The following is a 27,127-nucleotide window of genomic DNA, read 5'->3' as shown; positions in this document are numbered from 1 at the left end:
CGCCCCGTCGTCATGCCCATGTCAATCGCCCGCCTAAATTCCTGAAAACAGATATCGCGCGGGCGTCCCCACCGCCGACGATTCATCGGACGTCCGTTTTGCGTTTAAAATTCCTCTCACCCACGTAAGTAAACACGTTTTATAGATAAGAGGAAGACGTAAGAAGAAGATGTCAAGGATCAAGAAACGGAAGAACTCGCTTTTGCCGCCGAGTCTCATTTTTTCGCTGTGATGATAAGGCCGCTTTAATCTTTTCTCGTGTGTCGATTTCGTGCTATCTTTCGGTGCTCGTGTGGTAGGGAGGGGACGCCCCGAACGTTGCACGTCGTGGGATCATCTATACATATAACATATATGATGTATATGTATATACGATTTTCTGAGCACGTCTCGGCACGTCGTCGTTGACTTGCCCTCGTATAGTCGTATACTCGACGTGTATCACACAACAACGCCCATCGCTGATAGATACAGAGTACGAAATCACAAAACACTAGCACCACGGAATCACTACGGTCATTCTCGCCGTCGATATTAATACTATATCCACGCGACCACGCCATGCTCTCTCGGGCCGACCGTGATAAAGCAGTTTCGATTGATAAAACATAACGTCACGATATCTCGAGTTCCGAAAATCGATCGTGTCCGCGCTCGGTTCGAACAGAACGCCGATCCCCGATGAAACCGTGTGTGATTCTCCGATGTTTTTTCGCCCGAAACGTCGGTCCCGCGTTGTTTGCGCCATCGTTCAGTCTGATATCGGTAGTTGAAGTAAACCGTTTATAGAAATACTCATTGACATTGTGTAGTGCCGTACCTATAACTACCTATCTTGTGTGTCCGTTCGCCGTCGATGCCTTGACGTCGCGATTGTTTTTCGTTTCAGAATAACCGAGATTCGATGAAATGCCATTCTATGTATAGTTGATATAACGTGGCTGTGAATTAAAATATCGCCAAAATGTGGAACATGATGTGCGACGTCATGCCGACCATCACTGAAGACAACATTGGTGGTCAGCGGCATCAGTTTTCCGGCGAAGACGTTCGCATCAACGAGTTTATGGACACTGTCGTTGAGGAACGCAACAAACTTTTGGATACATTGAGCAAGAGTCAAATCAGGCTCGATGAGACTGAAAAACAACTGGCTGAAGTAGAAAGTGAAAGAAATGCTCTTCAAAGACAAATTGATGCTACATTTCCAAAGGTAAGATTCAATTTTACTTATGCTGGTATAACTTGTATCAATATTTACCTATCTACCTAACAAGTCACATTTATATTTAAACTTGGGTACCTATGTAAGTTAATGAGTCTATAAGTTAATAATAGGTAGTAGATTTATATTATTCTAATATCTAATGTTATAATGGGTAATGACTCACCTTGTGACTCACTAATATTTTACTTATTGGCTGCCTGTAACTTAAAAGTTTAAACTCCAAAACATTAATTCTGAAATTGTCAAGTTAGGTATGGTTTTAGAGGATTTTAAGAAATTATTCTTTGTGCATAATAGTACTTTTTCTGATTATGAACTCTAAGGTTTACACATTAACATACACTTCTAAATCGTCTATTGTACATTTTGTTCAATCAATGAATTACTTCCTTATCAAAATGTAATTAATTTATGTTTAGATAGGTACATATCTGCTTATAATTATTTATGTTGATACTCCTTATGTCTATACAGTATATACTCTATTTAGGTTGAGAGTAAACTGCTCGGGTGATAAAAATAGGTTGTATCTGCACATCCCACTCATCAAGAGCACCAGACACAAAAAATAATAATAATATGACAGTGTTTTGCGATTGTAATAGACATTGTGACCTAGACAACAGTTAGGGAGTCCAAACAGTGTTCAGCGACATAGTTTGCATGAACAAAATAGATTCATTCTTAACCTGTATAGAATAGCAATATATATATAATAACCATAGGCGTGCGCAGAGTTTCAGGTCAGAGGCAGCGATTATTTTAGTCGGCCCATTTTATCATATATACGGCCCACAGAACCATTAAAATATATGTAATAAATTATATCATTATTTATAAAAAATACAATGAGTACAATATAAAAATATTATTAAATTAATCCTATATTTAATTTGTTATGTAGATAAGTGATATACCTACTAGTTACTACAACTACAGAATTATAAGTTATAAAGTTAACTACATTGTAGAACATTATTTATTTTTTTATTGACAGTTTCTAATTTAATTAAAATTTTAACTAATAATTTTATACAATATAGATTAATATGAACAATAAAAATAAATAAATATACTTCCTTTTTCCACAAAGGCACTAACAACTTTTAAAATTGTAAAAATGAAATTTATAATACAAGCCGACGGTCACTTTGAGTAAGGTGTTTAAATTCATCAATAACATCATTTATATCAACATTATTTGTAAGTTCTTGCTCAAAAAATAAAAAAAGTAAGGCATTCAATCTTTCTTGACCAATTGTGTTCCTCAATTTGTTTTTAACGATGGTTAATTTAGAAAAAGTGTGTTCACAAGCACAGCTTGTAACCGGAATAATAGAAAACATTTTGAGACAATGATAGAATTGTTTATATATAGTTGATCTACTAAACTGACATAACCAATCAAGCCAATGATACACAGAAGTTGAATTATATAAAAAATATTATTGTTCAACAGATAAGTAAACTGAGTACATTAATACTACGAATTATGATACTGAATAATCTAAAGAAACTCATTTTTAGATTTTATTTACTGAACAGCTAGAGCGTCTTTCCCGGTTTTTTACTCTCGATTATGTAATGATATGCTCACACACCATTATAATTATAAACTAAAATCTTACACAGTAATAAATAACGGCCAGACTGTCGCTTGTAGAAATCGAACATCCCCAATAAAATCATTGTCATCGACAAATAGGTACGATCCCTATTATGCGATCACAAATTAAGAAATCGGCACGTACTGGCACTCCGTGGTGTGCAGGGCGTGCAGAATTCTTATATATGTCACCAGAGAAAATTAATGATAAAATAAGGTCCTTGCCGCCGAAGAGAAATCTAGGTCCGGGAAGTACAAAAAAACCTTTGATAAAAACCGCCTACCACTCTCTGGCAGACATATTCGTATCGTCCCTTAAACCAGTGCATGAGCACCAGCCACCGAGTAACAACCTCTCAAAATATCAACATCGATTTCCACGAGCGACAGTCTGGCCGTTATTTATTACTGAGCATATCATTACAATTATCAGAGTAGGTAAAGACGTTTATTATACAACCTTTATACAACCTACACTATTCAGCCTGCCTTGACTGGCCCTGGTGTTCAAATTGACCAGCAATATTATCTAGACCAGCCCTTCCGGGCCGGTCAGGGGCAGCAAGAGCACACCCTGCTGCCCCTGTGCGCACGCCTATGATAATAACCTAATAAAGAGTTTAATTTAGATAAGTTTTCATAACCTATCTTGGGTAAGGTACAAATGAGTATAACCTATGGTATAACAAATAAAAATGTTATAAATGTTATTTATTGAAACTTAATAATGTGTTGTGTGCTACCTCTCATATATCTATTTTGTTGAATTAGAATTTATAGTGAATATTATAATGTGTAAGAATACCTTTTTATGTATATAATACCTATCTTAATTACCTATATTATACCTATTTATTTAACTAAATTTAGTAAAATCTACAAATCCATAAAAAAATTGTTAGCACTAGAAGTGTTGTGAATGAAATTATCGTAAGCTCAATTAATTATTAAATCTATGAAAATATTTAGGCACATCATCAAAAAAATATTAAATATTGACTGTTTTGCAGTGCTGTGACTTTTAAACTATGAAACAGACCCTTTGAGCGGCCCCACATAATTCCATTTGCTTATGTTAGTGATCAAGATAAAATTAATAAAAATTATTAAATTTAAAAAATCTACCTTTGCCTTTGACATACTGGAATGTCCCCGGAATGTTTCGATACTGTTATTTGGCTGATGTTAATATTATATATCATTACATTATAATATACTTAATAATATGTTATAATATGGTTTCTTGAAATTATTTGTCAACAATACCTAATTATCTATTTGCACTCTTCTATCTATGGTTAGCAAAATCTTGTTGGTGATTTGTGATATATTTCATATATTACCAATGGTATCTGTATTCAATGGTATAGTATTATGTTTGCGGTAAGGGTTAAATTAATTCCGCTAATAATGATAATACTATAGTACCTATGACGTTTGTCTGTATACCTAATAAGTTCCTTTCATTATGGTAATAATATGGTATAAATTAGCCCCCGCATTTAGATTTAGTTGAGTCCGTAACAAATAGTAAAACTATATAGATACCTAATACATAATTTAGTAACCTATGAGCTTATCCAAAATATTCAGAATAATTTGTATTCTATAAAGTTAACAGCTTTAATTACTTTGATAAGTAGATTCTTTCACAGGCAATTAGATCATATTAAGGTGAGTGATAAATATGTCCTGACTCCTGCTTTTACATAGGTACCTAATGCAGTAATATTATAGTCATGACTCCAAAAACTCCAATTAAAAATTAATAGGTATACAATTTCCATATCATAAAAATAGTTTTATATCTGTATTCAATTTAAAGTGGGAATATTTATTTTATCTATTTATAAATTATGTATTAAATGTCTTAAGATTATCTTAATGATTGTATGTAACTGTATTTTAGCTGAACTATTTTTTACTATGTACAAATTAAAAATGCAATTGTTAGGTAGGTATATCTATGGAATTTAAATTTAAATTCGTAGTTGAACATAGTTACTTAAAAGTTTACTTAGATATCTCAAAATAATGTTCAATCATTGTCTTAAGAGAATGTGATATCCGCATGTGTTGTCTGCGTCTTACAAGTGCATAACATACCAAATTATACGCAAAGCAAAACACGTGTAGCTCCGTTTGCTTAAAAATTAGAGTAAATTGACCTCTTATAAAATCTAAAGGTAAGATAATTATCTAGACAACCACATGAGATTTTTATTATATTTTAATTTTTAAGCGAGTTATGTGTCCTTTAAAATGCATAAGCAATTTACAATTTTAAAATACTCATAACTCCACATGTTCTGCTTTGCGTATAATTTGCTATGTTACGCACTTCTAAGACAGAGACAGCACATGCGGGTATCACATCCTCTTAAGTATGAATTTGTTTAAATCATAATCTTTAACAGTTAACAGAGTAATACTGATTTAATAATGATCAGTGCTTTTATTATATTTTTTTTGATTTATCGATACATTTATATATTGAAATTAACGATCACCATTTTTATAGTTATAAAACTATAAAAGTACACAAAAATCATGTCTTAGAAAGGTTATTATTAAAATTGTACAGACATTTTTAAGAAAATAGTGTAAAAATTAAAAGGTATAATGTTTAAAAAATCTAAACAATACCACTTATATTATTTTTTTTGAGAGGTACACCAGAATCATTTTTCTCATATAATTATTTTTGTGTTTAAATTAAAAATGATTGATAATTCATCACTATCTTAGTCTTGAGTGAGCGAAGCGAGTATCCGAAACCATGTCTCTGTATCTAGCGAGTTATCTAGTCTTAATTTTTAACTATAAATAGCCAATAAGAACTTATTTTAGTATAATATATTATGTTGGTCCAACGTTAATCATAACTTTTAAATTATGATGATTTTTATTTTTATAAACTTTTAAGGAATTTGTGAAGGAATTTCTATTTCAAAACTATGCATTACTTAGGTACAGTAAAATGAGGTAATTTTGATAATTTTTTACTGTTTTATGACAATTTAACTTTTTATTTTATGGATAACTTCTGTAGTATCAACGATAAAACTCTCAAAATTAAATATTAGTTACAGCTAGATCAATATGATCAATATTTTAACATTTTAATTTTTAAATTTCTGATGTTATCGAGGATGTTATCTTTTTAATATGCTATCAAAGTTACACAACGTAGTGGGCAACTTTGATACCTATATTTCTTGATGTGATATCAAAGTAACCCCATTTTATGAAAAAAAAATTTAATCATGGTACGATGGTGAATAAAATATATGGGTATCAAAGTTACCCCGCGAAATCATAGTTACCCCATTCTAAGTATTTAAAGTTCAGTAAAATTAGTTTACTTCATTACTGTGTATAAAAATGTCGTTAACCAAAAGAAACAAGTTCTAAGTTTTAAGTTCTAGTTTTAAATTAATTTCATATATATGAGTAAAACACACGAAATTTAACTTTTCTTGTTTCATTGATTTTATACTTTATAGTACTTATTTCTTAATTTTTTGCCATTTTTTTGTACTAATATGTCAAAATTACTTTTACTATCTGTTTCATTTGAAGTTGAATATTTATCTTAATACTTTTTTATTTAATTTTATTCATCCCCTATATCCTCGCTTATATCTATTAAAACTATATTTACGCTAAAGTAAACCGAAGTCCTAATAATATAGCATTGTACCTAAATATTTAATTTTTTTTAAACTTATTTTTATAGTTTTTACTTTTTATAATATTATTTTTTTGTTTTTTGGAAAAAAAAATCAGAATTAAAGTTGGCTAAGTAATAGGTATCAAATCAAATACGCGAATTTTTTGTATATTTAATATTCCCGGTATATCTGATAATCATAATAGATTTTCTCTGCATCAATACATTTTCTAAAATGAAATCGTTTTTTTTTTTTTTTTAAATAAATAAGTTTTTAAAAATGTCTTATTATTTTATAGAAGCTTAATTAGATTAACACACGTGGTACATTAATTCTTTGTCGTCTTGAAAAGTCTAGTGCATCATCCATTGCCCTTTTTCCACTCCATTGTATAACGCACCCTTATTGGATCGATAGGCCTGGTAGTTGACCTGGTGCCCTACTTCTGGCTTATTCAACACTCCATTTACTTCATTTTTAATGTTTTTCGTGTTGTATTTTTAAATGATTGGTTATGTTACTATTACTATTTATTATGAAACTTGAAACTATGTTATTATTGATTTTTATTAAATCGATATTGGACTTTTGGTTTCTTAAAAGATTTAAACTTTAATAATTGAAAATGTTAATTTTATTTATTATTTACCTTATAGGATATATTATATTTTAATGAACATTCATTTTGTTAAAAATAATTGCTGGATACGAGCATTACTTATAAAATTATCGTAGTTATACAGTACATATTATACAAAATATATAATAATTATCGCAAAGCATATTTATATTACATAATGCTCGCGAAATTCTTGTTTGCTCTCTCAAACCCACGCGCAACAAAAGTAAAACGTCTTCGCGTAAAATCGTTTTTTTTAAGTTATTTTAGAGTAAATTTAGATAATTTACAACAACAATTACAGTGAATAATATTTTTAAGGGTTTGACATATCGATTTTTACGATATTTTATTATTACTTGACTTTGTATTCGACTTTAAAAATAAAAAAATGTCTTGTAAATTTAAATGTTGGTACATATATAAAATTGTTTCGAGTCAATATTTAGACAAATTGACTTGTTCATACCCTCAATAATGTTACTCTCTATAATTTTCGTAATTAGTGATTTTACTGTAATATTATTCAAAAACATGAAAAAAATTGTTTTGAGTGAATGCGTGTTGTCTACCTGTACGTTGTGCGCGAGAGCCATGAGAAAGAAAACAGTGACGACTACTTCTAAGATTTAAAATTTTCAAGACAAACAGATAGGTGATAAAGAAAATATTGGTAAACTAGCTGAACCCGTGCACTTCGTTGCCCATTAAGTGTACCAGCAATATGTGACTCAAACTTTGTTAAATTCGTTATTTAATATTCGGTGTATGGTTTCAAAATTAATCTTAAATTTTCCGTTGCCCGGAATAAAAATTCTGATTCGCAGCAGTATTTTATCAGGTAGGCAATCTACCTGCGGTAGTTCGCGGACCCCGTGCTGTATGTACGTTATTGTATGATTTAACTCTAAAGTATCAAAGTTATACCAAGTTTGTCGTATTCTACATATTATGGTGGATTGATATAATCAATTAATACAAAATCCTAACCTAACCGTACTAAAATCAGGTGAATAAACGCAAACGCATACAAAAAAATTTATTCAAATCGGTCTAACCATTTAGGAGGAGTTCAGTCACAACACACAGTTTTTGATATCCGAATTCTTTCACGTTCATTTCGGTCGTCACGTTCTTGTGCACTTTGGTTAGATCGGTAATTACCTTGGTTTGTAGAATTTCGGGTTTTTCTACCTAAATTGCTTCGTCGTATAGGAGGCATATCAAATATAAATTATTGTGTCACATGCGATAATTAGTGATCATAGGTAATTTAACACTCTGTACAAAACACGATATACGAATTTAATTCGTGTATCAGTTGACAAAAGCAAACTCAGTAGAGTAGGTAACAGAAAATCCAAGAAAAACAACACTTACGACATTGATAGTTTGTTGATGTTTCAATTTTCAACTTTTTTAGTAAAAATGTACGCCTTTAAATAATATACATACACGAATAATGAATACTAAATGTAATGGTATTGTAAATTGTTCATCTACCAAATCATTATAATTTTAATCGTTCATTAACAGAGAGCTCACAAATAATCGACCACCATGGATGATGTTCTTAATCAGTGATTACGTTGCCATGGAGACGATCAATATTATATTATCCATATTATAGTAAAGGCTGTTTTTAGGTTCTTCCCAGCAATTATTCGAATTTTTCTCGCTGTAAAAACCATCCTTGGACTTCAACGAACATTAAAAAAATAATTTGCCAAATTGGTCCAGGCGTTGTTGAGTTATGCGCTTACCAACACATTTTGCGATTCATTTTTATATTATAGATTACCTTCGCTCCATTTGTTTTAAAGGTATACAGTAGTAAACGCTTGTAATTTTCAAAAATTTGCCCACTTTTATGGTGCATTAAAAATAGTAAATACTAATTAGTATTAACTAAATAAACCATTCCATCATAATATAAAGCACGTTTGCTATTCAATATATATTTACACTCATCTGTTTCAGGTTTTCAACAGAGTGAAAAATTTAATGGAAGTACAATGATACTGTGTTTTTTTTTATATACTGGTATCTAGTTAGTATTTCTGGGAGTCGCAGAAGTAAAAAATGTCCTGTATATTTTTATAAATACTAGATAAAAAATTTAAAAAATAATGATCTATATTATAGTAGTAGTTAGTCGACCAAGAACCAAAAACAGATAACAAAAAAACGGGAATACTACAACCTGATAACACTTTTTTTTTTACAAAAATTTAGTTTTTATGTGATATTTCAAGAGAATCGCAGGTACTTGACATTTTCATCCGTTATATTAGGTATATTTAAATTATTAGCTTTGATATAATTTAATATTATAGCTATTTTTATCTTATAGGGTTTTTTTTTTTATTCGAATGTCTTGTTTCAATTTATTTTACGGTTAATTAATAACCTTAAATATGTAATACAAGGTCCCTTATAAATTGATATTACCTATAGGCTATACCAATTAAAAGTATCGATAATACATTTGCACTTTTTTTTATTTTGTAAGCATTTTAAGTTCAAATGTTAACTATAGATTCAAATCATTTTAGATTCTGTGTGGATATGTGAATGTATTGATTTTACAATGATGTGTATATTATGTATGTTATGTCTGTCATTACTCATTACCTTTTATGGTAGTAAAAATGCTTAGATTTTGAACTTTGGAGGTTGGTTTTTGACAGAAAATTAGATTTAGATAGATAATACTTTGGGGGTTAAATATATTTTTCACAATAACCGAGTCGTAACAATAAAAACAAATAAGGAAAAACGGAAATTTTCACGTAAATGCTGCATTACCTATTTGGCAAAATCGATTTTTTTCTATAAATGATAAAATGTTCTTAATGTTTGACTCTTAGCTGAGCTATAGACATTTGTCATATTCTTTGTTTTTTTTAGGTTTTCTATTTAATGATGTCGATAAAAATTGTTGCTAGGAAAAAACATTAATTTTTTGATGCAAGGTTCCTCCTAAATTGTTTTCAGAATATCGAAAATACATTGCCACAATATTTGTACCACTTAAGTTTAGAAGTTTTATAAAATTCGTCAAAATTGCAAAAATGTGCAAATAATTTTGTAGATAAAATTCATTAAATGTTTAACATTCATACCTCAGGTTTGAAAATGTAATACAAAAGGTTCCTCATAGGTTGTTATTGACTATATTGGTTAAGATTAAAAAAAAGTTGAGCGTAATTCTACAAATATTTTTTATGATTGTCGGAAGTTCAAATGTTGACAAAATTGAATATTTACGGTAGCCCGCATGTGTATAGCCTCTATCTTACAACATGGCAAAAATTATTTTTCGCGGGACAGCTATAAATTATAATACTATATATACTTCTGTATTAATAGTAGAATTACCAAAATTTCAAATCGCATAGAACTCTATCTGCGTCGTGGCGTTTTGATTTTTTTGATAGTGCTAACCAATAACTATTTCATGCAACAGCATCTGAAGATTTATCATTGAACTCAAACTTACATATAAATTACAGTGAACTCAATGAGGTACACTCGAAATCCATCCTCCCCGTACATTAGAGCTAGTTCCTCGGTATTTTTTAATAGTTTAATTCAATTTTCCCTCGAACTTTTGGTTTCCTTCCTATTGCGTCTTTCTATAATTTATAATAATTAGAGTTAGGATGTTGATGACCTAAAAAACACAAAAATGCCCTAAAAAAAATGCAAAAATGTCTTAAAAACTTCAAAAAATTATCTTAAAAATTATCTAAAATACTAATTAAGTAAGTGAAAAAACTTATTTATAAATAATAATTTTTATCAGAGATATGGGTATAATAATGGGTGTAATAGTAGAAGCATTTAAATAATTTAAATACATTTCAATATTAAAAATAAATTAAAAAGTAAAATATAAATAAAAAAAAAATTATATTAAAAATAAAACATTTGCCCTAAAATCTATAATTTGTGAAAAATGCCCCACATTGTATAAAAATTACAAAAAATACCCCAAAAGATGAAAAAATGACTTAAAAATGTTGAAAAATGACGTTAAAAAACAAAAAAAAAAAAGCATTTATAGCTAAAAATGCAAAAAATGCAAAATAAAATTAGAATATTCTGCATCAAGGGAAAATGAAACAAATTTTTAGCTTGTATAGCATTGTACAGAATAAAAGGAAAAAAAATGCAAAAGTCATCTACATCCTAACTCTAATAATAATATTAGACGATCAATTATCTCCCAGTCACCGTGACCTTTATCGCAGTTTATAATATACTCATACCTGCGTTTTTCTCGCTGTTTAAAGGTTGTTTTTCATTATTGATTTAGTATTACCTCATGATTGTATACAGTATTATACATAACTCACTTATAAGTGACTTAATTAAAGCTTTTGAATTTTGCCGAATCTATACTATGCATTCATATATCATTGATTACTCGTAAGTCTCATAGTAACTATACAGTATGTACTCGGAGGCTGCAGTTGGTATAACAACACTACCAAAATTAGCTTTCAATTTTACGCTTTTTGTTTTTTTAATTATACCCGATGATTAATTAAGTTTCAACGCTCATTATTTCGAAAAGTTTAAATTTTTTTGAAAATAGGTATTGTTTTACATAGTTGTTTCATGATAAAAAAAGATGTCATTCAAAACAAAATTTCTGAAAAAGTTATGTTTTTATTTATTGTATTTCATAAGTTATGAATTATTTGTCCGAAATGTCATCTTTATATATTGAAATATTCTGCTTCAAAATATAAACAATTAAAAATATACGATGTCGTTCAATAAAGTAAAACAATTTAAAAATTAAAATGATGAAAAATAGAATATTTTTTCAGAACTATTGTTTTGAAATGATATTATTATGTAAAAATAAAATTTTTTTTAAATTATGAATTTGACACTTCTTAAATGATCGCCTTGTATTCAGTACAATATTACGTGCAAAACACCAGACATACAGAACACTAGATCAAAGTGCTGTATAGTTAGGTTCAAACAATCTCAGTTACATCCCGATACAAGTGGTGACTGACTAGAAACTAGACGATTGTAATAAGTATCCCTCGAGTATCTAGGTGTAATCTCGACCCCGAACTACTTCCGACGAAAGTGTGAAACGATGATGTACACCAGTTCTAGTTTTATAATAAACCCAGAGGTAAACCCACTACAATTACGAAAATATTATATTGGGATATTGTTTTATATATAGTACACACTACACATTAAATCAAGTAGTTTAGTATATTATATTCTTAATATTATGATATTTAATTTATATTTCTTTTGTTTTTCCTATAGATCGTGTATATTTTTCCTGGAAAAGCGTCACATGATTAAAATAGAATATAATTATTCTCTACCAAAAATTAGACTTAGGACAGTTATAGGTATTTCATATTATAAATTGTTATCAATAATTATGATGCATTTAAACCAGTCATATATTGTTTCTAACAATCTAGCCATTAAAATATATATTTATTTACTATTTAAATTCTTGGTTCTTAAAAATATGTAGTTTCAGTAAATATTACAAGACGTAATATTATTTACTTAATTAGGCACATCATTTTAAAAGTAGGTTCAAAATTAAGAGGACCCTGTATGCGTTGTCTCCGTCGACCATCTTACACACGTACGACATAGACAAAACGCGTTTACGCAGTATAAGTAGAACTCGCTCAATTTTGTTTCTAGAATAAAAATACCTATTATAAAATTGAATTGTGAGAATATTTTTAAGGGCAAGATTGTGCGTTTTTTCCTCTATTCCCAATATAACATGCATTTTATCGTTAAGAAATATCGAAAATTTCAACATTTTTAAATGATCTTTTCAAAATTAAATTTTTTTTTTAAAAAACTCATCGTCTTGCCTCAAAAATTATTAACTATACAAATAATTTGGTGATGCCATTTTTTAATTATAAAGTTTTTTTAAATATTGTAAACTCGATTGATTATTCGTTTATATTTCATAATCTCAAATACCTACTTGTCCAGATTTAACTAATAATTCGACCCCTCGTTCGACCCACTATATTATCTATTTTCTGTATATTATTATACTTGTTATTAATTTGATTTGATAATATTGACAATATTTTATTGCCAAAAAATTGAATTGAATTTATTATAAACGGAATGCACGTTATTGGGATTCGAAACGATCATTCGATTTTCTGTATTAAATTGAAATGCATTAATATTCTTTTATTGAATTATATTTTCAAAAATATTTAATTTAATTGATTTATGTTTTGAATTAAAATATTGTCAAGATATTAAATTTCATTATATTTAAAACTTATAAGCTCATTTAAAAGATTTTAGAGTTATTTTCAATTTCAATATAGCGTAATAAAATTGATATTTGAAATTCAATGTATCAAAAAAAATCGACTTAATTCGTAATAATTACAGTTATGATTGCAGCATATTAACACGTACTATTTAAAATTAAAATACCTAAAAACTCTTCAGATAAAAAATGACAATTTTATTAATAATTTCAAAATAATAAACCTAGAATTTACACGGCATACCCTGAAAATAACATTTATTGAGAATTTGATATGTTATGAATTATAGGATACCTAACTGTTTTCTGAATTTTAACAAAATAATCAAATTCAAATTTGATTAGATCTGTTTTAGATTTTTTTTCATATTTTTCTTGAAATGCTGTCCACTTATATTCTAAAAATGTTTTTTTGGTCGTAAAATGGATCACCGGAAATTCACGTTGAATATTTGAGTAATAAGCCCTTAGGATATTCAAACGTTGTGTAAAAAAATGTATGTAATATGTGCTGCTCTGTGATTATTAGGGGAGAATTCATAATAAAATATAAGCTTTTACTGTCAGTAGCAATATGCTAGCTTGAGGTAAATCTCCCTTTTCTTTTTTTTTTACTTTCAATTTCAATAGGGTGTTTCTTTCGAGTATGCATTTTCCCTCTTAGTATGAATTGCATAGCCTTTGAGTTCAGTATGATTTCTGTACTTTATGACATTTCTATTTCACTTTATTTTTTTGTATAATATTAATTTAATATTTGTAAAATTGCGCTTAACAATTAGCTATGAACAATATTAACATATTATATCGTTCAAAATGCTCTGATACACTTTCATCATTATTAAATGATGCTGCTACTACAGTACATGAAACTTGTGATAATTCACAATTCAAATTAAATCGTATATCAAATATTAATAACAATGTTAACACATGTTCTTGCATGTTGCACCTAGTCTTGCTTCAGGTAAACATATTTTATATATTTGTTATTTTTAAAGATCATTATATAATAATTAACAGTTAGGTATCTTTACTAATTTTAAACAATGGATTTTAGTAGGGAATATATTATAATATAATTGTATCCTTAATATTAGGTATATTATATACTCAATAATATTACTTAATGGTATGATATGTTCTTATTAAAATGTTTGTTGGTACTATAGTATACAATAAATCTATAGTTATGGGTATCATTATAATATTTATATTTAAGTTTTATTTTTAAATTAAAAATTACAGGTACCTACCTGTATTAAATTATGGTAAAGACTTAGAGAGTAAGGTCATAAAGTATAATTTTCTTGTTGATTAATAATTGATGCTTTATTTTGTTATTTAGGAAATTGCCGCATTAAGAAAGGAACTAAGTCAAACACGTGACCAACTAGCCGCAAGAGATGAAGAAATTGCCGAATTAAAAGCTGAAAGAAGCAATACAAGAGTATATATTTTTATAGTTTATTATTATAATTTATTTTGTTATATACTTATACATATTTTAACTTTCTTAATTTTAGTTGCTATTAGAACATTTGGAAAGTTTAGTGTCTAGACATGAAAGGTCAATTCGATCAACTGTCATTAAAAGGCAGACAAATCAAAATCCACAGGCCTATTCGGGTGTTTCCAGTGAAGTAGAAGTTTTAAAAGCACTTAAAAGTCTTTTCGAACATCATAAAGCTCTTGATGAAAAAGTAAGTATGAAAAATAAAATGATCATGTTCATTATATTATGTTATTGATTAGAGATTACTATAAACTAATTAAATTATGTTTTAAGTTTTTGTGTTAATTATATTTACTAATATTTTTTATTTTTATAAACAGGTAAGGGATAGATTAAGGTATGCTCTAGAAGCCAACGCTAAACTAGAAGAGAAACTAGAAAGCACTATGCAAGAGGTATTAATAATTTAATTATTCTATTATAAATATTTTATTTTATACATAAAAAATTGTATAAACATATTTTATAGCTTGATGTATTCAAATCTGGAGGTAAAACAGAAGATGATTCTATTATTCAAGAAAACGGAGGTTCTGATAATGTGGATGGATCTTGCTCTCAACCACTTGCTATAAAAGTAATTTTCGTTTTATTATTAATTAATGTGCAATAGTTGACAAATCATTATTTTACATATTATATGGTATCAAATTGTAGATTATAGATATGCACTTATTTTTTTATGAGAATATTTTTTGTATATGATCACATGACCATATTAATTAGTAGATGGATTATTATTAGTCTATTTTAGATAAAAAAAAGAAAAAGAAAAAGGAAGTGTAGTATTGACTTTGAGTTAATAAAACTGTACATTCATTAATAATAATAAAAGGGATATTTTCATCAAATAGTTTATATATAATTTTCCAAATATTTTGTTTCATTTTAAACTATTTATAGATGTGAAATGTTCAGTTTTTTTTTTTTTTAATTTTATGTCTTAACATTATTGTTACTCTGTCAAAAAACTTGATAATTGAATAGAAAATGTTGCATACGTTGTTGTTCTTATATCACTGTTGTATTTATAATACCATACAAACATTTAACTATACTAAATAAGTCTACTATAATTTTCAGTTACAGAGTCATAAGCTATCTACCATAACTATCGCGATCGATATGTAAAGCTAACTGGTGTCCTAGTGATAGATATACCAAAAAAATATATACAAATAGCTTATACATAAAATAAACTTAAGTAACTATTAATTTATGAAAAAGTATGTTGCATAAAATATTATTAAAAAGAAAACAAAAAAATACTCACAAATAATTCATAAAAATGTGAAGTAGATTGAAATGTCCCCTAAAAATGTACCAATTTAAAATATGGTTCTAGTATAAAAATACTATTATTACTATTACTCACAAAATATTGCTATCGTATCAAATTCATTGAAAATTAAATCCAGTGATGGTGTATAGACTTGTATATAACATTTTTTTTTAAATCTGCCATAAACTGCTTGGTATGCATAAAGTCTGACGGGTCTATGAATTTTCACTATAATTTTTAGTTTTATTCAGTTACTCAAATTTGAGTAAGTTTTCTATTCATCACTATATGGAAAGTGATCCCTAGTTCTACTTCTCTCATAATTATGAGCAAATAGATTTTTTTAGCAATTAAAAAAGCATATTTCTAAAATCTCATTGTGCCGCCAACACAAGACAAAAACCTGTCCATCATGTGTATATTATTGTTTTACATTGTGTGGGACCCTTATAGTTAGCGATTACTACATCTAATTGTAGATCACAAAAATTATGGTAGATTGCTTTCGACACTCGTAAATTTACCTTAAGTTAACTCATTTTCTATACACAATGAAAGTATGAAACATTTTTAATGTTTAACCTAATTTAAAGCTATTTGAACATACTTACACCGTTTTATGGTTGGTATGTTGGTATTGACTTATAAGTTAAGAGCGGATTTTTAGGTTCTTAAAAACTTGAAATATGATGCTAATATGCTCTAAAAAAAACCTTAAAATATTCTCTAAATATTCCTTAAACTTGTAATTAATATGCCGATAATATTCTTTTTCTAAACTATTTCAATAAAAACAATAAATAACTGTTCTACACCATTATTTTGGTAACAGTTTAATTATTTAAATGTCAAAAATGTAAAATAGTTCATACATAGGTATATAAATATAGTAAAATATGTATAAAAAAACCAAAAACTCAATTAGCTCAATAAAAACAATAAATAATTTGCATGCACCTTTGGTAACAGGTCAATTATTTAAATATAAATAACTAAAAATAAAAACAAATTTATTATTAAAATATCATTCTCATCACGTTATCAAATACAATTATATAATATATATGGTACATTTGTGGACTGGGAGTAACAGAATGACCAACATTACCAATTCGATTACAAACAAGTAGAAAACTAAATGATTTTTAATTTTTTTTCTAGAAAAAATCACTACCTGACAAATTTATAAAATATATGGTTTTTTATGAACAATAATAGAATATATTCTAAAATATGAAATATAGGCTAAATATTCTCTTATGTCCTAAATATGCTTTATTATGTAAAATAAATTTTTTCCTACGGTCTGTGATTGATAGATTGTCCACATTTTTCATCCTCGTAAAGTTGCATAAATCCATTAAAAATATAAAAAAAACCTAAAGATCTACTCTCTACTTATAAGTTATATATTTTTTGCAATGTTTTTGATAAAAATTAGCCCAATCTTCAGATTTACACATATACTATGACAAAAACTATCCGAAAAAATAGATGCTAATTAAAAGTTGAGTCATTTTTTCTATTTAATGATCTATACAATTTAACATATTCTATTACAGTGATCTATTCATCGACAAAGTACTCTTAAAATGGCATACCTAGTTTTTTTAAATTTACTTTTAATTTTTAAGTGAGTATATAAATATGTCCTACCACAGAATGCAATACAGTATTAAATGTTAAATTTTATTTTAGTTGATTTTTACTTGAACATTTTTTATTATAAATCAGTAATTTTAGATGTATATTGTATTTTTACCGTGGTAAATTAGTTTGAGTTAAAATAAGATGCTAGCATGAGTATTTTTAAGCATTTGTGTAAAGTGATTGATTTGCATGTCAGAATAGAACACTGAATGGTCACATTGATGAAACTACTAAGTATGCACAAGATGAAAAACTAGTCAACACACATGTGGACAATTGTGTTAATAATAGTATTGATCAAGAGGTTTGTCAAAATAAAAAATTAACAACCATCGCTTAATGTACAAATTTAAAAATTAATTTTATGAAAAAAAATGTTGACTTAGAATTCAGAGTATGGCACATGGAAAATGAATGAATTATCAAGTCGAGTTTCTGAATTAGAGGATTCCCTTTCAAAAACACAACGGGAACTTCATAAGTCCCAAGAAAACAGTAACAATTTACATCATGAACTAAGAGAAAATATTTCAATTAAAGAAGAACAGGTAAATTGAAATTATTTTTTCATGTAGTATTTAATTTTTAATTTAAATTATATATTTTATTTTCTATAGGAAGAACGGATGAGTTCCTTGGAAAAAAATACATGAATTTACAACGTGAATCTACCTCTTTGCATGATTTAAATGATAAATTAGAGCAAGAACTTAGGCACAAAGAAGCTCAGTTAAAAGTATGAGTGATTTTTTCATTAATATATTTAATTTATAATGTTTTAAATATGTATTTCTTCAGTTACAAGAAGAAAAGACACGTGCAACTCATGAAAAGTTAGAATTATGTGAACAAAAATTGGCACAATTCGCAACGCTGCCTGAGATAGAACAAGAATTAAAACAGCGAATGGAAGCCCTTACCCAGGTAAGGGCTCAGGTACGAGATTCGTTCAACAGATCAAACTTTTTCTCAATTTTATTCTTTTTGTTTTTCTCACCCAACCTGTTGTCGAACTCGTATTTTTTATTAGTTTAGACTTTAGTCATAGTATTTTACTTTTAATATATATTCAACTTTTATTAAGTCTTGGAATACCCTATTACTTCTTCTATTTAAGCTTTAAGCACGATTTCCTGCTATTTTTAAAATTAAATATATTTTTTACTTAATGCATATTTTCTGATATTTTAAAATATAAACTAGAGTAAGTACATATTATATACAGGGTGATCTACTGTGTTTTATCATTTATTTACATATGGTAACAAAGGAAAACACCCTTTGGACATAAATTTATATATAAGTAAGGTGATTTCTTAGATATACCTACTATGATAATATTTCAAAATATATTAATAATTGTATGATTTTTATATTTAAATTGTTTAAATGGAGACCCATATTTGTATTAACATCTTCAGATTATTATACAGTAAAATCTCCTTATAAAATGAATCTTCTTTTAACGGAAAAACAACATTCCCGTATAACCTATACTACGTTCCAAAAGAGAATATACTAGGCGGCTACTGATTTCCATCTGACAGCGCGCATCTCACATAACAGTATAAATAGTGACCGGTGGAAGGGGAAAAAATTGAGCAGAACTGGTGTATTCTCTTTTGGAATGGAGTATATATTCCAAATATTTTAATTTCCATATAACGGGAACTCCTTATTTATAAAAAAATCAATTGGTACTGAATGATATTGTTTTCCGTTATAACGAGATTTTACTATATTATTTAAAAGTAGAATTATACTACTTGTACTTGTACCAAACTATACATTGCTGCTCTGACAAATATTAAATGTTATAGCATTCATTTATGCATTGATTTTATAGTAGTATACAGATAAGCAATCTTTTTGATAATATTAGAAGTTATTAATGGGAACCTCTAGGTTCACTGTATCCATTTGTATTAAGCGCGAGGGAATTGCATATCTGTATATTAAAAAATCAATGATTATAGTAAATTCAAAATTAGATTCAAATTCATCCATAATTTCGGTATAATATTAAATACAATATTTTTGTTTAAATAAAAAAAAAGATGAATGGATGTAATCTGAAATTTAATCTCTAAAAAATAAAAAAGCTTTTGACTAATTTTTAGATTTTGAGCAGAGCGAGGAAGCTAGTAGTTTTACAATGGTGTTTTTTTTCCTGTATATAAATTTTTTACCAGAAGGAGTGCTTCGATTTCAACATATAGTACCTTATCTTTTAGCAAATTGGATCAAGATGGTACTTTAGAGAAGTCAATTTTCGGTTTTCTCAATAGATATTTAATGCCACGGGATAAACGACCAACAAATTACGAAAAACCCCTAAAAACAAAAATTTTAATTTTTAATGCTTTGTTTATCACCATAGAAATGAATAAAAAAATTGTAATATTATAATATTAATTATATAATAAATAAATAACAATAATATAAAAGATCCAAACTAACAAACCGGCTCCGCTCAGAGTCGGTTTTTCTTATACAATTATAATATATTGAATTCAAGGATACATAATACAATCCATTATATATTGACCCACTTATTGTAACCTACTGTACAGCAGAGCGACATCCACTTACCTGCTTTTTTTTTTTCAATATTAAGTTATCGTTTTAGCATTGAATATTTTAATGTCAAATCAGATTATCCGTAAACCATAATATACATTTTACTTTGTTCAGACAAAAAATTGCTTATTTTTCTATACTCCAATCGCCCAGGGAATGTGATTGCGCACAAACCAAAACACTTTGTACCCCACTACAAGCACCCATATTATTTTGGCGAATGGAGTATATTATCACAATATTTCTGTAATTGACAGATTTTTGTTTTAAGCAAATTTTAAATACATGACTATGTAAAAAGGATTTGAAGTCTCATTTGGTACCTTCTTTTAACACTTAATATATTGTATGCACCAAATATTAATATGTTTATGGAACAGAGTAAATAAATAATTAAAATCAATTTTTAAGTACAATTCAAACTTATATAAGTGACAATTATTTCAGCTTTCATTAAATTCTATAATTAAAAAAATATAAATACATTGTATTTGTTTTTATGTAATATTGGTTTGTAAAAAAATTAAATAATTGAATGATTGAATATTTATTATTGTTTTTTATTGTTATGCTCGCTATATACATAATATAATACATACTGGAATAAATAAATAAAATTAATATTAAATTATTTTAGGCTCAAGAAAGACACGGTACAGCTGAAGATCGTATTCAAAGGTTAGAATCACAGGTAGAAGAGAAAAATGCTGAAGTAATGAGAGTCAATCAAAGACTAAAAATGAATGAAGAACATAATACAAGACTGTCAGCCACTGTTGACAAATTATTATCAGGTTATTATATACATTCATTTAAATTTTTTTTTTTTTTAACTGTATGTTTGTATAATTGTTTTAGAATCTAATGAACGTCTTCAAGTACATTTAAAGGAGCGGATGCATGCTTTAGAAGAGAAAAACATGCTGACACAAGAGCTAGAAAAGTGTCGTAAACTAGTCGAAGAAATTCAAACAGAAAAGGTTTATATGTTAAATATAATGTTATTACAAACATAAATTTTAAATATTTAAAATAAATTTTAGACTGAATTATTAAAAGAACTTGGAAAAGCACGTATGGAAATTGATAACATTAAAAGGCAAATGCTCCAACAAGAGATCTCTTTTAATATTCAACAGACTGATGCATTAACAAGGTTAGTATATAGGTTATTACATTTGGTTTGTTAAATAATATATTAAATATACAAAATGTGTAGGAGTTTGTCTCCTGGTGGTCCCGATCAAGGGGGTTTTGTTCAAAGCTCTAGTCAACATTCAAACTTTGATACTCATTCATTATCACGTCGATCAATGAAATCTAGAATGTCTCCAATGGAATCAAACCATGCAAAGGTACTTTTTGTGTGTTAATAGTTAAAAAGTTAAACTATGAACTAATTGTATTAATATATTTAATACAGTGAGACCACCAAATACCGGACACTCAGTTAGGTTAGGTTCAGTTTATAGTTTGTTCCCAAATTAACATCCGCTATTAAGAGGTGTCCGTTAGGGAAAGTTTCACTGTATTTAATTTTGTATTCTGAATAGAATATTATAGGTTATCCAACATAAATATTTTAATATATACCTTTTTTTAGGAATGGGAAAAATTACAACAAGCCCACGTCTTAGCTAATGTACAGCAAGCATTTGATGCATCTAGCGATGTAGATATGGACGGTGGTGATGATGATCTTGATGATGAGGCAGGCATGTATTGTGATACAGGTGAACCACTATCTCCTTCGGCAGCAGATGCTCAGACATTAGCTCTGATGTTACAAGAACAATTAGATGCAATCAATACAGAGATAAGACTAATACAAGCTGAAAAGCAAAATACAGAAGCCCGAGCAGAGGAGCTTGAATCTAGAGTTGGTAGCATGGAACATGTTAATCTATTATCTAGAAATCGTAATTATGATCGGCAGTCACCTCCAGCTAGTGGCCGGTCTACTCCTCAGAGAGAGTATTTACATAAGTATCATTCTGTAAGTAAAATAATTTTGTACAATATAAATTATACACAAATAATTAAGTTGAATTGAATTTGATTGGTTTTACTATTAGATTTTTTTGTCATAATTATTATTATATTTTTTTCTTATCTTTTTTTTAAGTAAAATGATAAAAAAGCTTAAAAAATTGTTATAAAAAAATCTGCAAGTATATAATTTCAAAGTTATTATACTCTAAATATATTTTTATTGATTTCATACCTCTTGTATAAAAGACTGATCCTGTGTATATTATCAAAATAACAATAAATATATATTGATTTTTAGCTTCAACTTAATGAAGAAGATGACATGGGTATTTCATCGGCACAAGATAATAATGGAGCAGCAAGTCCATTAACAGCACGTTCAATGAGATTAGAGCGAGTTGCTCAAGCCTTAGCACATAGCCAAGAAGAACTACGCAGGTTAGTCTTTTTACATTTCTAAAATAGTAAAAAAAAAAAAATAATAATAATAAATGGGTAATATAGTTAAATTATAATTTTATTTTTTATCATTCGTTATAGGCGTGCTGGCATTAATACGGTTCCATCAACATTAAACATGATAAACTATAACTCTTCATCATTAAGGTATGTATTGCAGTAATTTAAATTTACTTATTCACTTATTTACTGATTAGGCATTTTAAATATGGTTAAAAACTGTAGTACAAGCATATTATTTCATATGTATTATATATTGTACATATATTTACAATCCATATTTTATTTTTTTATAAAAGTTAGTTTTTTTTTAATGTACAGGCACGCAAGCCAAATAAAAACACAGTATTTATATTTTGAATATATCTATAAATTGTACTATAAATTAATGTGATGTTCATATTGAATAGATAAATCATTTCCTTGTATATACATCAATATCATTAAATATAAGCCGTAAATGCCCTCCTTAGTGCTTTTTAGTTATTTGTAGTAGCCGTTGGTTTGGGTTTGTAATATAGGGGTGCCAGTGGGTTTTCTACGCCTCCATCACCGTTGTCCTCTCGTCACAGCAGTCAAGATTCTTTGCATCATGGTCCGACATTGATGGGTCAAACTGGAACTAGTCTGTCAAGTATATCAAGTGCTTTCAGTGTCTCTCAAATGCAATCATACCATCACACATTGCCGTCATCAGCGTCTGCAGCAGCACAAAAGAAAAAAGGAATAAAATCATCCCTTGGACGATTCTTTAGTAAAAAAGAAAAGGTACCTACTTAATATAATCAAATTTACATTTATATACATATTCTTAATTGATATTTTTACAGCAGGGAAAGGGCAAAGAGGGAATGAGTGGTATGTTGGGTCACATGTCGTCTTCAGATATGTCACTGGCTAGTTCTTATGCTGGAGATGATACTTCCAGTTTATGTAGTGCAAGTTTAGGCCAGAAGGGGGATTTTGACAGAAGAAAAAAGAAAAAGTAAGTATTGTTAAATTGACTTTCCATTTAATGGTTATCACTTGTCTAATATATCTATTTTCTAGGCATGAATTACTCGAAGAAGCAATGAAGGCAGGAACTCCATTTGCTTTATGGAATGGACCAACTATTGTGGCTTGGTTAGAATTATGGGTCGGAATGCCAGCATGGTATGTGGCAGCTTGCAGAGCTAATGTTAAGTCTGGAGCTATAATGAGTGCTTTATCGGATACTGAAATACAAAGAGAGATTGGAATAAGCAATCCATTGCACCGTCTAAAGCTTAGATTAGCCATCCAGGAGATGGTATCTTTGACGAGTCCATCAGCCCCGGCAAAATCTCTTCGTTCAACATTAGCTTTTGGTGATATGAATCATGAATGGGTTGGAAACTATTGGTTGCCATCATTAGGATTGCCGCAATATCGATCTACATTCATGGAATGTCTTGTAGATGCTAGAATGCTTGATCATCTGACAAAACGTGATTTTAGATCACAGTTAAAAATGCTGGATGGTTTCCATCGGTAGGTTTATTTTATTTTATTCTAATGATATTAATGCCAGCAAAAGTAGAGAACATAATATGTATGTTACATTATACATAACATACAGAAATAAAATATAATTTAAATTTAAAATCTTATTTTGATCAGTATGATATATTTTTAATTTATTTTGTGCTTTTACTCAGAACGAGCTTACAATTTGGTATAACATGTTTAAAACGGGTGAACTTTGATCGAAGTCAACTAGAAGAAAGACGCCGCATCGCTGAACATGAAACTGTGGACATTTTAGTATGGTCTAATGAAAGAGTAATTAAATGGATTACTAGTATTGGTTTGAAGGTTTGTATTGACCGTAACTAAAAAAACTTATTCACTATGTTGATTGACTGTGTGTGTAACTAACAATTCAAAATTTAGGAATATGTTAACAATTTAATTGAATCCGGTGTACATGGTGCTATCATCGCGCTTGACAAGAATTTTGATTCTAACACTCTTGCTATGGCCCTTCAAGTACCTCCACAAAACGCACAAGTACGTTGACAATTTGTTAATGGATGAATAAAAAAAAAGATAAAATTGTGTAATTATTTTATTTTTATTAAAATTTTGTTCATAGGCTCGCCAAGTGTTAGATACAGAGTTCAACAAACTATTGACCATATCGACAGAAAGGAGATTAGACAGTAGTTGTAGTGATCTTGGAGCCTCCTGATATTATCCATCCGCTTCTCAAGATTAAAAAGAGAGGCGCCGATGGTATTGACTGTTTTAACTGTGCCGCATCAGCACTCCTTCAAGTTGTCTTAGCGGCATAGATAGTTATTGCATTTTTAAAAAGCAACATTTTGTTTTTTTATTTTATTTTATCCTTTTCATATTCTAAGTGGCATTTTTGGGTTCAAAAATAATTTTTGAAACAATTGTTTTTTTTTCTGATTGTTGTTAAGTTAAAAAAAATTGTTAATAACTTAATGGGAATAATTACCATTTAACTTATTCATTAATTTATTGACTTAAATTCGTTCAAACATTTTTTTTTTTTAAATACGTTTTTGATAACGTTTGTTGTATGTATAAATTTATTTAAAAATTTAAAAAGAAATGTATCTAAATTAGTTTTCTGTAATAGTTCCCCTAGATGAGAAGGATATAATAATGACAGAATGTGCACAATTTCCGTGAGATTAAGTACCAAAGTATTGTTTTAATGTATCATGTGTATACTATTAGCATTAAGAAATATTGACATAACCATGATGTACTAATTAGTGGAATAAATATGTATAAAAGTTGTTCTAACAAAACCTCATACATATAACCGCGATGCACAACGTAAACATATTTATCTCTTCCTTCGCTGTTTTCGTTCAGTTTGTTTTAAAACTGAAATACCTAAGGTAAATCATATAAGTTTACAGTTTAAATGTTTTTCTTTTTATACATATTATTATTTTCCTTTGTTTTCTTTTTTGTTAGTGGCCAGTGTTGTTCATGTATTTTAAATTATCATCCTATCCTGTTGTAGTAAGTAATGTTTTAAATATATAATATTATTGTATATATATATTTATTATATATATATGTACCTACTATTTATATAAAATATACATATATAATATATAAATTATAATGGTATACATAATTATACACTGTATGAACTGTTTATAATAAAAAAATAAGTTTTATCAGTACATAATAATTTATTCCTATAGATTCACCAATTTGTTATTGTATATTCGAACTGACATTTAGGCCAAATTGTCTGAACTAAATAAAAGTTATTGAATTTTTAACCTAGTGTTGTTTGTAATGTTAATCAAGTGTTTGCGTTGAATATACAAAGTTGACAAACTATATCCCATTTTTACCACCAGTTGAATAATTTTTATTTTTAAAATGATTTTCATTGGATTTCTAAAAATGATATTTATGTTTATTTGAATAATATTATATGTGCGTGCACAGCGCATTAAATAAACTGAATTAATTATTATTTGTATAATCTTATCAAAATGAATATTTTTTCGTTTTTAAATACAACCTTATTTCATAAAAGTAACGTAACATGCATAATAATGTATGTGGGTTTTATTTAGTGACTGTATTATAATTGTGTTGTGTTCTATAAATGCATTATATAATCTATTGTAATAATAATTGTTTGTTTGCAAATTAATAAATCTAAAAAAATATTGTTCATACTTATAAAAAAAAAATGTGCACTTCTGAGAATCACTATTATTCTGATTAATGGTTGACATAGTGGGCATAATGTATTATATTAAACGGCAATCAAAATTTGAGTTAAATAACCAAAACATTTGTTTCAAATGTGTACTAGACATTTCAAGGACGGGCAAACTTTTTTAATGGAGGACCAAATGATACTTACATTTTAGTTTTTTTTGTATCATTTAAATATATATTTTACAAACTAAAATTATGGTTGACCGGCTGCATTGAATGCAATAGACAATAGCGGGATGTAGTTTACCCACAATTGAGATACCTATATTATATTTAAGAGAAAGTCACACCATACATTATGTCTTGTCTCCCTCTAACAAGCTTATAACATAGAAAATGTATGTTCTGCAAATCAAATTTTGTGTAGTCAACTTTAATATTACAGTGAATTGACCTATTATCAAACTCAAAGGTAAAAATGTTAACAATATTTTAATTTCCATCAAGAAATAATTGTAAAATAT

At 28.1% G+C, this 27,127-nt stretch overlaps 1 protein-coding gene across 1 annotated transcript; it reads left to right on the top strand.

Annotated features, from left to right (window-relative positions):
- The first annotated feature begins 130 nt into the window (after positions 1–130).
- On the top strand, positions 131–26,270 carry LOC100162615 (liprin-alpha-1). Its single transcript, XM_008185180.3, is given in 23 exon segments — positions 131–1,213; positions 14,786–14,887; positions 14,964–15,140; positions 15,274–15,348; positions 15,423–15,530; positions 18,082–18,189; positions 18,272–18,433; positions 18,503–18,527; positions 18,530–18,621; positions 18,684–18,809; positions 21,103–21,259; positions 21,324–21,445; positions 21,509–21,621; positions 21,685–21,820; positions 22,069–22,461; positions 22,756–22,895; positions 22,998–23,063; positions 23,438–23,684; positions 23,747–23,901; positions 23,967–24,428; positions 24,596–24,752; positions 24,831–24,947; positions 25,033–26,270. Coding segments are annotated over 23 exon segments (3,585 nt in total). The 5' UTR covers positions 131–964; the 3' UTR covers positions 25,129–26,270.
- Positions 26,271–27,127: the final 857 nt, after the last annotated feature.

This window comes from Acyrthosiphon pisum, chromosome A2 (assembly GCF_005508785.2).
Source record: "Acyrthosiphon pisum isolate AL4f chromosome A2, pea_aphid_22Mar2018_4r6ur, whole genome shotgun sequence".
In the NCBI taxonomy this organism is placed as follows: domain Eukaryota; kingdom Metazoa; phylum Arthropoda; class Insecta; order Hemiptera; family Aphididae; genus Acyrthosiphon; species Acyrthosiphon pisum.
This window is presented reverse-complemented; position numbering and strand designations above follow the sequence as displayed.